Source organism: Oryza sativa, chromosome 4 (assembly GCF_034140825.1).
Source record: "Oryza sativa Japonica Group chromosome 4, ASM3414082v1".
Taxonomy (NCBI): Eukaryota; Viridiplantae; Streptophyta; class Magnoliopsida; order Poales; family Poaceae; genus Oryza; species Oryza sativa.
In genome coordinates this window covers 29,970,897-29,983,925 of record NC_089038.1, presented here as the reverse complement: position 1 = coordinate 29,983,925, position 13,029 = coordinate 29,970,897, and the positions used below count along the sequence as shown (strand labels likewise).

At 33.8% G+C, this 13,029-nt stretch overlaps 1 protein-coding gene and 1 pseudogene across 1 annotated transcript; one reads left to right on the top strand and one right to left on the bottom strand.

Moving 5' to 3' along the window:
• Positions 1-2,304: 2,304 nt before the first annotated feature.
• On the bottom strand, positions 2,305-9,120 carry LOC136356236 (uncharacterized; annotated as a pseudogene).
• Positions 9,121-10,637: 1,517 nt separating this feature from the next.
• Positions 10,638-11,679, top strand: LOC4336775 (protein OXIDATIVE STRESS 3-like). The gene is made up of 2 exons (XM_066309575.1): positions 10,638-11,018; positions 11,142-11,679. Exons 1-2 carry the CDS (start codon positions 10,807-10,809, stop codon positions 11,473-11,475), a joined length of 546 nt encoding a protein of 181 aa, XP_066165672.1. The 5' UTR covers positions 10,638-10,806; the 3' UTR covers positions 11,476-11,679.
• Positions 11,680-13,029: the final 1,350 nt, after the last annotated feature.

Genomic DNA, 13,029 nt, shown 5'->3' with positions numbered 1-13,029 from the left:
AGTTCTCCATTCTTTGAAAATGAAATTAAGCATGCTTGGTGAACAGTCTAAAAATAAGGTAATTTTATTACCTTATTACATTGGTGAATAATTTTTTCTTTAGTTTTTTTTAATTTCTTTTCTTTAAATTTTTTTGGCAGAGAAAAACCTTTGAGAAAGATAACCAACAAGGGTGTGTTCTGACTGATTGCAAATTGTTGTTTTATATGATCATGATCTTTAATTTTTTATAGTTTTTGATATGCTATGGGATAAGCTTGACACCTTTATATTTACTTGCTGAACATTTAGCTGTGATTGAATGCTTGTGCAAGCATGTGCTGCTCCATGTTAGAATGTCTGCATACATTTTTTTTTCTTGCAAAATTAACTGTAACTTTAAATATTTTTTCATGTAATTTTTTTCAGTTTCTTCATATATGTAAGTTTTGTACTGTTACTGCAGTCAAGAAGCTGTTAATATTGATGGAGTTCACTACAAATTCTCATCTTTTGGTTCTTCATTCAAACAAGGTGGAGAATTATCAAATTTTGTAATGTCTGTGTTCTGTCGATATATGTTTAAATCGATTCATCCTTCAAAATCCAAAAGACACTATTTCTTCTCTTCAATTGGGGTAAGTGTTTGTAATTTTTAATTTTTTTATTAAATACAACTCTGTTACTTGCAAATTGAGTATGTATTTTTTTATTTCAGAATGATCTTATGAAACACCCTTCAAAAACTAATTTTGGAATGGTCCAAAAGAGTTTTTCTGGAGCATCACTTGCTAGACCAATTGAGATATGTGACATGGTATGTACTTATGTAAAGTTTAATTGAATTAGTTTATATTAGATTTCTCCGTTTTTACATTTGTTTTTATTGTATCATTTTTTTCAGCTGTTTTTCCCAATATTGCATTTGAGGCATTGGTTTCTGTTTGTTGTTGATTTGAAAGATGAGAGTTTTGTTTTCATTGACTCCTTATTTGAAGAAGAAGAAGACTATCAATACAATGCTAGATGCAGACTGGTATGATTTTTTTTTTTTGCAAATTATTATATGTATAGAATAATTTATTTTTATGATTGTTTCATTTTGTCAGATATCAAAATTTTCAATTGTATGGAGGAAATTTGTCCCTGAACATCCAATTAACTTTGCTAGTTTCAAGATAATATACCCACCTCGTCCAAGACAAACAAATCGGTAAATTACAAATGTTAACTCTTTGAATGTTATTTTAATTCTAGTAATTTTTATTATTTATGACTTATGTTTTTTTTATTTCTGTTTTTTTAGCCTTGATTGTGGTATTTTTACTCTGAAATTCATGGAAATTTGGCGTCCAAGAGTTCTGCTAACCAACCAGTTCTCTCAAAAAGACATTCCTAACATAAGGATTCAATATGTCAACAAATTATTTTTCCATCCATGCAACATTGTGCTGAACTCTACAACAAAGAAACTTGTTACTGACTATTATGCAAAGGTAAGTAGTCATCTTAACTTTTTTTTAAAATATGTTTTTAAAATTTTTTTCTTCTGTTACCTTTACATTTAGCTTTTTTTTTCTTTTTTTTGTAGGGCTGATTTGATTCAACAGGAATACTTTGAAAACCAAGATTACTTTAGCTCAACAGTTTATAGTAGATTTGTATAGATACAATTTCTGCGCCATATTGTAACTATTACAGTAAGATAACAACTTGAAAGGTCACATCACAAAAAGTACCAAACTTCATATATTGTAACTATTCTGAACGACTATTACAATTGTTCACTACGCAGGAATATAACTTCTCATATTCAGTACAACTATTTTCTGCTTCACTACTTTCTAACTTCAACTTGAGCCATCTGTCTTTCTTTTCTTAGTCCCTTTTTGCTCCATTAATACTTGTGTTGTTGCTTCTTGTTTTTTCCCTTTATTTGTCTTCTTTGAACCATCAGTTTGTTCTTCCTCTGCATTCTGCAATTGCAATCAAATTCAAATTAAATATTTTAAATCAAATGAGAATTCTTAAAATAAATACTTTTTTTACCTTTTGTGCTGTGTTTTTTGTCTTTCTAATTTTCTTTCTTGGCAAATCAAATTCAATGTGCTTTAGAGGGCATGTTGGAAAAGTGTGATCTGTTCGTTGACAATGACTGCAATGATAAACTTCTTTACTTTGTAATTCCTCTCTAAATGATTTGTATCTTTGAGATGGTCTTCCCTTTGACTTTGCTATGTCTGGATCTATCAAAATTTCTTCATTGTTTTCTTCAGTTTCTTCAATGACTTCTCCATTTGTTGTATCTGTTTTGTCTATCTCCATTTACTGCTTTGTTCTTTGCTCTGAATTCATTGATATCAATTCTTTTTCTAACTTGTCAATCTGATCAACTGCAAATTGGAACGAATCAATACTTTTTGATCCTTGTGAGGCTATTTCAGCACATTTCCTTGATAGAATATTGAATCTGAGGACTGAGCTCTCCGATAAAGGTATAATTCTATCTTCAAAATCATATTTTTCTTTGTAATCCTTTTTTCTCCACCGATCGATAATATATTTCTTTGGAATCTTCATAATGTTGAGGTGAAGCATAATTTTCAATATGTGGGAGCAAAGAAGGCCATCTTTCTCAAATTTTGAGCAAATACAAGTGTATTCCTCCTTTTCAGAGTCAACAATTACAAGGTAATTCCTTCTTCTTACTACTTTTATTTTCTGATTCAATGCAAGAAAAACTTTATAAGTCTTCAATTTCTCGACCTCAATCAATTGTAATCTTGTTGTCCTCTTAAGTTCAACTTGGAACTTTTTGAATATTTTTGAATTGTACAGCTTGACAGCTTGGTACTCAATGTAGTAATGAGACCAAAGTTTGCTTGGCCTTTTTGTCCTTGAATTATGATCATCTAGCTGCTCCAAATTCTGAATAGTGTCCATTACTCTGACATATTCTATCAAAAAGCTTATTATACTGTATTGTGGACCAACATCTTTCTTAAACCTTGAATTTGTACCTTCACTTAGAGCTGTGCTTTTTATGAATGGACAAAAATTTGTTTTGAAGTATACTGGTATGAATCTCTTTCTAATTGACCACATGTGCTTCAAAAAGTTGATGTGCTGAACCTCATAGGAATCAACCATTTCATTCCACAAATATTCAAATTCTTCTTCAGTAACTGAGTTGTTCATTATATCCTCATACTCATCATACAACCCTTCTTTTGACTTGAACAAAGTTCCAGACAGATTGAATGCTTTCCTTACTATATGAAAGAAGCAATTCCTATGTGTTGAATTTGGAAAAATCTGTCTTATTGCTGACCTCATAGCTCCGTCCTGATCAGTTATAATTGTTTTTTTGTGCTTTTTCTGACATTGCTTTCAAAAAAGTTATGAACAACCATTTAAATGTTTCTGCAGTCTCATCATGCAGAAAGGCACACCCAAAAACAATTGTATTTCCATGTCATGAAATCCCAACAAATGGAGCAAATGGAAGATTGTATCTATTTGTGAAATATGTTGTATCAAAACTAACAACATCTCCATACTTCTCGTACCAGTCAATTGACCTTCCATCAGTCCAAAACAAATTTGTCACCTTCTTATTCTCATCCAAATCAAATTCATAAAAGAACTTTGGATCTTTCTCCTTCTTCTTTCTGAAAAATTGAAGAACTTGCATCATATCATTGCTACTTGTCTCTTTATTTATACAAGTTCTCACATTACTAACATCCTTCTTAGTATAAGGCAAAGATGTCAGCCCTCCTCTCAAAGTTGACAAAATCACAATCATATGCCTTGTGGGAATATTGCATTCCTTTAGTGTCCTTATCATCATTTTCTCTTCTGTTGTCATATTTTTGTGTGACTTCAAGAATCTAACTTTATCTCTTGGACTCATCTTATGATTGTGATCTAAATTAACCCTTGTAATTCTCCAAATCAAATTTCTCTTAGAAATTACCAGTGCACAGTTACAACTTGTGGCTTTAATCTCATTATTGTTTCTCTCTGCTACTACTGTCTCTTCTGTTTCTTCTTCTTGTGATTCTGACTTTGCTTTTCCATGTCGATTGCATTTGAATGTTACTCTAATCACTTCTCCATTCCTTTTTTTGCTTGTACTGTGGTAATTGTGAGCAATGACAACAGAAAATCCAGCCAACAAAGCATAAAAGTTAAAGAAATCGTGTGCTTCTTTAATTGATTTGAACTGCATATCAACTCTTGGAATGTACTTCGCATCAATTGCTGCATTATTTCCTTTTGTAGCTTCTTCTTGTTCTTGCTCCAAAAAATTGTTTATATCTTCTTCTGTCAACATTTCTCCATTTGCATCTGAATCATTACTTTCCACTGTATCAACATTTGTTGTTGCTTGATTTCCAATTTCAGTACTATTGTCAGCTGAATTTTGCACCTGCTTATTCAAAAATTCAATTTCATATTTCAAACAATTATTTTTTAAAAAGTTTTTTTCTTTAATTTCACAACAATTATTATCAAATCAAATTTTATCTTTTAGATTTGAATAACATTCTTCAAATGTAAAATTTTCAGTAATGAAAAGTTCTTAGTAAATCTTACATTTTGACCGTTTGACAGATTGAACATATCAAGATTCCAATTTTCCAATTCATTATCTTCCAGATCCTCATCTTCAACCTTTAAAAATAGTTAGAACAAATAATATCATAAGTAAACTCAAACATTAATTGTATCACAAATACGATTTATAGAAACAAAAAAATAAATTAATTCATACCTGATTTGTATTAGCATAATCCATATCAAAAGGAATATCTTCTGTTCTACTTGTTGTCAATATCATTGAATTCTACACAAAAAGTAATTCAAATAATAAGACAATTATTTAAAATTTAATACATATTTACTATTTTCTTTCTTCTTATGAAATATGTGAGTACCTGAAATGCTCTTGGTGTAGCAACAAAGTTTGATTCTGTTGATATTTCTTGCTGCATTTGAAATTTAAAATGTTAGTTTTACACATTAATAATATTGTTTATCTGTCTTCAACATTACATTTATTACAATTGTAAAATACCTGAACTTCAGATATTGAAGGTTGAGATGATATAATTTGTTCCATGAGACTTGTATATGAAAAAATTTGAGCCTGCAAATTGAAAACAAATTTATTTTATGACATGTATTGCTGATTTTTGTTTGATATTATAAATTCTGTCATTCCAAAGCTTACTCCTAAAAGAGACCATTCATCATGTAGAGTACAATTGTTGTACTCATCACTTGAATTTGTTTTTTCTCTATTTAATTTCATATTGTCGTTGATGCTTATTTCTTCTTGAGATAACTCATTTGAGATGCCTGCAAATAAACATAACTCAAAATATAAACATAAGTCATTACTCATTACTCATTTTAGTCTCTGCATATAAACATAACTCAAAATATGAAAGTAATGATTTGTTTTCTCTGAATTTTTCAGATTTGCTGCAGAGTCCAACAAAATTAAATAAAAGGTAAATCAAATTGCTTTACTTGTTTATATGAAATATATACTGCTTCTAGGAGTTACATGTATGTTCAACTCTATTTGCAGTGTTCATTCTATGTATTTTTTTTTAATTTTTGGACTGTAATTTGTTTTTATGTTGATTACTAGACATATATCTGAATATTAAGACCATTAAGACTGTGCAAATACACAATATCACTCTGTGATATTTTTTTAACTAAAGTGTTAATTTTTTTCATTAGTTACAGTGAACTAATATTGGAATTACAGTGTTTCTTAACTGTAATTTTAATTTTATTTCACTGTAACTTGTTTGAAAATTATAATATCTACATAGTTAATGAGTGTCTGCATTTTTATTTGTAAATGAAATTGTTTATGTCATCATGAAATCACTAATTATCTATTTTTGACAGATATTTTGACAATATATGATTCAAACCAGCTAAATTTTATTTTAACTATGATGTTTTGTCTAAATGTGATCTTTGCAGATTATATTTAAAACTAATTATGTTTCTTACCTAAAATCAATGTATTTGCGTTATGTTCTGTCAAAACTAATTGAGTCATATTCTGAATGTTTCCAGGGTGAATGCTTCTTTCTGCATCTTTGTTATCTTTGTTTCCTGCAGAACATAATTTGTAATATAATTCAAATCAGTACATCAGTAATTAAATTTGACATATATAGATATATCCAAAGAAAGAAAGATATAATTCAAAGTGGTAATAGTACCTGTATCCAAAGAAATGCTTCTTCCTGCTTCATAGAAATTAAAAATATAATAAGTTATTTCACTATGATATTTGGAGAATATCTAGATGTAACAAATATTCAAATTAAAATTCACCTATAATCTCTGTATCCATAGAAATGCTTCTCCCTGCTTGTCCATTATCTTTGTTTCCTGCAAAAAAACAGAAGGTTTAAAACACAAGAATATAATTTGCAGTGAACTAATACTAGAATTATAGTCATTTTTATATGTAATTTTATTTTGAAGGGAGAAGCATTGATTTGTGCTTGTATTTTAAAGTTTTAGGCCAGTGATGAATCTCTATTTAGTATTAGTTTCAGCGAAAATATCTTTTTTGCCAACTCTGAAATTTATCTTTATATTAAATATCAATTTTTTTCTATTGTCCTCTGTGTTGTTTGTTTACTTGTCTAAGAGCACCAATAATAAAGAAAATCTTCTCATCATCATAGGCGAAATTTTTGCCTTCACTTGTCAAGCACCTTTTTACCTTTGCTTTTCCCAAAATTAGTCCATCATCCTTGTACTTCAAATTAACATCTGTAAAGCAAAATAATCTAGTGTACTAGCTTCTTTTTGTTTTTATATATGCTAATTTGAAGTGCAATAATTATATACTAGTTTTTGAGAATGGTGCATGTAAAAAGGTGCTTGACAATCTATAGCTAACTAATTCTTTTGAGCTTGCAAAATTGATAAAAATTTTGCCTATGTGAATATTGAAAAGAATTATAGTCTAATACTAAGAAATGTCCATTTTTTTGTACTAATTGAAGTGGACAATTTCTGAGGCCATATATATGATATTTTTTTTTGTTTTTGTATACCTTTTTTTGTGTTTAAAGAAATGCTTCTCCCTGATTGTCCATTATCTTTGTTTCCTGCAAAAAAACAGAAGGTTTAAAACACAAGATTATAAATTACAGTGAACTAATACTAGAATTACATTTATTTTTATATGTAATTTTATTACTATTTAACTGTAATTTGTTTCAATTTGCTGATTTCAGCACCAATTTTTAATTGTGAAATTAAATAGTTTTTGAATTGAATTCAGTACCATTGTACAGCTTAGTGTTTTTGTTTTTTATTAGATTCAGCTGAAGTGTTTCAGCTTAGTTTTTTGCTTATTTTTCTTTCTGCATTTCTTCTATGCTTGGAGTACTAATAACCTGTTATGTGCTTGATGAATCTGAAACAATGTCAATTTGAAAATAAAACTGCCTTAGATTTAAAGTTCCCTGTATTTACATGCATGTTGAACTAAAATTACAGTGTTCTTTTGTATATATTTTTATTATTCTTTCACTGTAACTTGTTTGAAAATTGTTAAATGACTGAAAATAATGTAAGCAAATCTTAATTTTGCTTCTCACCAGGCAAGAAAATAATTTATACCTGTTCTTGATTCTTGTCTATTCACTTTGGTGGTGTATTCCTTGCGAATTCCTTCTGCATTTGCTGGAACTTGAGTCATATCTGCACAATCATTGACGTTACGTTTTAGTCAATACTAGACATTTCATTTTTGCTTTGAATTACTTTTTTTTTAGATTTGTTGTATAGTCCTTATAATGTTGTAATGAATAGTAATAAAATTTGCTTTTAGTTGTTGATTTGATATGAAATATGTACTGCTTCTAGAAGTTACATGTTTGTTGAACTAAATTTACAGTGTTCCCTCTATGTAATTTTATAAATATTTGACTGTAACTAGTTTGTATATTGATTTGTAGACAAATATGTGAAAATTAAGACCATTATGTGCTCTTTTGAATATACTGCTATCATGCAAATACACAATTTCACTCTATGATAATTGGTGATTTCTGAAATATTTGAAATGAAACAAAAATAAAAGTCAAGTATGAAGAATACATACCTTTGGAAGTGTCTTTTGATTTTACTTGTTCATTTGTCTCCATTTCCTGTATGCTTGAAGTACCGATGACTTGTTCTATGCTTGATGAATCTGAAACCATTTCAATTTGAAAATAAAACTGCCTTAGATCATGCTTTTGTTAGAATTTGTACGGTGTTTCCTGCAGTTACATGCATATTGAACTAAAATTACAGTGTTCTTTTGTATGTATTTTTTATTATTCTTTCACTGTAACTTGTTTGAAAATTGTTAAATGACTGAAAATAATGTAAGCAAATCTTAATTTTGCTTCTCATCAGGCAAGAAAATAATTTATACCTGTTCTTGATTCTTTTCTGATCACTTTGGTGGTGTATTCCTTGTGAAATTCTTCTGCATTTGTTGGAACTTGAGTCATATCTGCACAATCATTGACAGTACATTTAGATTGACTATATGAGTTCATATTAGAACAGATTCACACTATTCACCATTCTGAAAATTTTAGTGATTTGCCCAGTTCTAAAATGACAGTTACAGTGATTTGCCCAATTTACTTACAGTGGTCAGATTTACTTTCAGATTGACTCTATTTAGTTCATATTAGAACAAATTCATTTTTTTTAGATCTAATCAGTTTCTACATTTCTAACCTCATTAACTTTTCTTTACAGATCTGATCAAACAAATTCCAAAAGAAGAATCAAATTCTGAAAAGAACCAAGCAGGTAATATTTGGAGAATTTTTCTGTTCACTCACCTTTGTTCTTCTTGGACTTGTCTTTTGTGCTCTTTCTGCTCTTCGATTCTTTTTTTTGGAGTTCTTTGGATTGACCTTTAGTACCAGTTTCTTTGATAGATTTGATATTCTTTCCTGACATTTCCTTCTTTTCTGAACCTTGATCTTTTCCTAAGCCTATCTTTCTCTTCTTAATCTCTGCTGAATTCATCTTGATTTTGGATTGATGTTTTGGGGGATCTTTCTCTTCCTCTAGCTCCATCTCCCTAGTATAATCTAGATTGTTGCGGCGTGTGTTGTGTGATCTCTTTGGAAAGAGGTGGTCCTAGTTGTGATCTGTAATAGTTAGCTGTCATCACATGCCCATCAACTTGGATTGCAAGCTTTCTAAATATGTTTGTTTTGTGGGCTATGTTTGATCACGTGCCTTTGTCTCTGTTTTTCTAGGGACCTTTTTTAGACTTTATTTTGGGCTTGTCAATTTGTTTTTAAGATAGATGGGCTTTTTTGGCCTGTATTGGTCTCAAAAAAATAAATCTAGACTTTTATAATATGTTATTGTAGCAGTTTTTGTGAGTTGTTAGATGTAAATCGTGTGGTACAGAAATCTGACTGAAATAGGACACAAAAAACATGCGACTGCAGTATAGACACAGTATAGACAGTCCCTTATTTTTTTTAACGAACGTGTAATTTCTATATTACAACGCTATTAAAATTTATACAGAAATTAAATAGTGTTGTGTCATGCTCCGTTGATACTCCGTGTCAAAATAAATCAACTTATACATACGAATCCGAAATAAACTCCATCCTAAAATAAGTTAACTTGTATACACTAATTTGGACGTGTACAAAAGTTGGTTTATGTTTGTCAAGTACTGAAGTGTCTTAAATCTCACATTATCAAATTAATTAATGGCCGGTAGTAGGTGACCATGAACCACTCAGAGGGCCACATCATCAGCCTGTGACTCTCGAGTTCGATATGGACAAGGGGGCAATTTTCAGCCGCGGAGAGAACATCTCATCGTGCCGCTGGCTCTTGACACGCTATGCTGATCTGGCAGGCATAATACCCTTTTAAACATGTTTTCTGCTGCCGACTTGGGTATTGACCTCCATATGCTCTGATGAAAATATAGTTACTTATCGGTGTTGACCTCCATATGCTGATCAGGCCCCATTTCCCTAATGTTATTTTGGTATACGGAGGGCGTGAGTAATATATGTTAATTAAAAAGCAAGCGATGCTCCTGCAACCACGCAACATTGCCTAAGCAAATTTCACGGTTGATTCTAAAACGAAAACAAACATAGGGTTATTCAACCCAATCTCTTGATCGTACGGAGTACAATATTTGATAATGAAACATTAGATCTACTTGTCACATATAAAGAAAAGTATTTATTGTCCAGGTCCACTGCTGGAACTGCAAGCAGATGCCATCCGGGCTCCACCGGATGTGTTCGGCTGGTCGGTACGCTTTTGAGGGATGGAAGTCAGGAACAGAGTGCCACGCGAAGCCGTGCAAGGAAACCATGTGGAAGCCTTATCTCTTCCTCAACCCAGTGTGACCCCACTCCACTCCCCATGAGACAAGAAGGAAAAGAAGAAAAAAAAGAGCAGCGAGAAGGACAGAGTCACAGGAGATCAGAATGGTGACCGATCCGACGACGAGACGGATAATCACACCGAATTTTTATATTTTTCTTCCACGAGCTGACGGCTTCTTTATCCCATCTCGCGCGCTTTCCTTTCCTTTCCTTCCTCTCTCTGCTCGAGCCCGAGTAGCCCTCGTCGTCATTCTTATCCTCCTACTTCCGTTACCTTTATAGTTCGCGTCCTCCACCTCCTCTTCCCATCTCGCCTCACGCCATTTTTCATTGCTGCGTATCGTCGATCATCGTTGGTCCGTGCGTTCGTTAGTGTCATCCGTGTGCGGGAATGGAAGCGTACATGTTGTTCTCCCGGAGGGAAGGGATGATCAGGTGCGACGAGCAGGAGGAGGACATCGGGTGCCCGTCTGAGTCGGAGCTGTCGCTCTCGTCGTCGTCGGAGGGGATGGAGCTCGCCGACGACGCGAGCTCGTCGGGGTCGTCATCGTCGGCGGCGGGCCACTTCGAGATGTCCTCGCTCATGACGGAGCTCCCGCTCAAGTGCGTGTGCCTGCACCCACCCTCCCCCTTTCATCTGGATCTTGCTGCTGCTGCTCGAGAGGTTTCAACTTTTGGGCTTTGGTGATCTGATCGGCGTGCGTGCTTGCTCCGTTTGTGTTGCAGGAGGGGGCTCTCCAAGTTCTTCGACGGCAAGTCGCAGTCGTTCGCGTCGCTGGCGGCGGTGGGCGGCCTGGAGGACATGGCGAAGCCGATGAGGAAGCGCCTCAAGACGTCGCGCAGCTGCGGCGTCGGGCTCGGGCTGCAGGACGCGCACCGCCGTGGCCGCCTCTCGCCGCGGCCGCTCTGCGGCAATGCCAGCGCCGCGTCCTTCAAGAAGGTGTCCAAGGGAGGACAGCTGTCCGTGCTCGGCGCGAGCAGGAGGACGCGTTCGCCGGCGACGGCGGCGATCTCGCCGAGGCCGGAAGGGATGCCCGGGCAAGCTCTGTTATTTGCTTAGGAGATTTGCCCGCGAGGTTCGTGTACGCACTCATGTCAAGCATCATCATCATAAGCACTAAGCAGTACTAGTAGTAGGTGACACGGTTGTAATTACAGTTTTGAAGTGAAAATGACCAAGGAAATGTTGTGAAATGGACGATGTTCCTTTGCCCCATGGGCTATGTAAATATTTCAAGACTTTTAGAGAGATTTGGGGTGAAAATGTCTCGAATAGTGGCCGCAGCTGCTAAATATCGTGTGAAAAAATAACACAGCAAGATCAGCCTGACAAATCTGTGTTATGTGGGACGAAAGGAAATTTTTTGTTCACTATGTTCATCGTTGTTAGATTTATGAAGAGTATATTGACACGGAATTGCTACGTTCCATCGATGAAAAATCCATCTTTAAATCTTACAGGTTTTGGATCACCGCATGTACTTCGTAATTCGTGCTTTAAACCCTTATAGGGATGGTTATAGAAGATAGGGGCCCCCGTGGTGGGGGATGTGAGTGCACGGCAAGGCGTGAACAGCGTTGCCAAAGCCACATTGATGGAGAAGGGGCCACGGGCTGCTATTACTCCATTAGTGTCAAGTGCAAAGTAAACTTGTGGTTAGGAGGCGGCGACTGGCGGTGGCTTTGCCGCTGAAAAAATGGACAAGACGAGAGGCGGGGTCGAGTCATCATGTTGAGCGCCTCGTGCTGTGGTGGGGAGGAAAGAAAAAATAATAAAAAAAAGGGTTTGGAGTGATTTGCATGTATCTTAAAACAATTGAACACCCAAGTTTTTATGTAATACAAGTTGATGTTTTTGGTCAATGTGTAATAGATAGTCACTTGATGTATCCCCATTTCCCACAAAATGTCCGACACTTATCAGATGCCCGTTGAGTTTTGCTTCTTATTGCTGTTTTGGTTGCCTGCGTTTTTTTAGCAAAAAAACGTTTTGATTTTGTATGGACTCTAGTTGAGTTCACGCCTTCGCTGACTATATCAATTTTCCATTTTCTCGCTAGCTGCTATCAGGATTCACGTGTACCATTCTCTCTCTCTCTCTCTCTCTCTCTCTCTCTCTCTCTCTCTCTCTCTTTCTCTTTTCACAGCTGCATGTCTGAACTTCTGTATTTTGGTTTGAACTTTCAATCATCAGCACAATTCATTGTTCCACTGCAAGTTCAGAGCAAAGTCTGCTCAAGCTTTACCTCTTGTCACAAACTCCGACTACTCAATTCTTTTGCATAAATGAAAAAAAAAAAGCTGTATAACTATTGCTCCCTCCGTCTTAGGTTGTAATACATTTTGACTTTGGTCAAAATCAAACTACTGTAGGTTTGACTAATTATATAGAGAAAAATAGTAATATTTACAACACTAGCATAATTTCATTAATTAAATCTACAATTGAATAAATTTTCATAATATATTTGTCTTGGGTTAAAAATATATATATTTGTCTTGGGTTAAAAATATTACTACTTATATGTAGATTTAATTAATGAAATTATGCTAGTGTTGTAAATATTACTATTTTTTTCTATAGAATTAGTCAAACCTAGAGTAGTTTAACTTT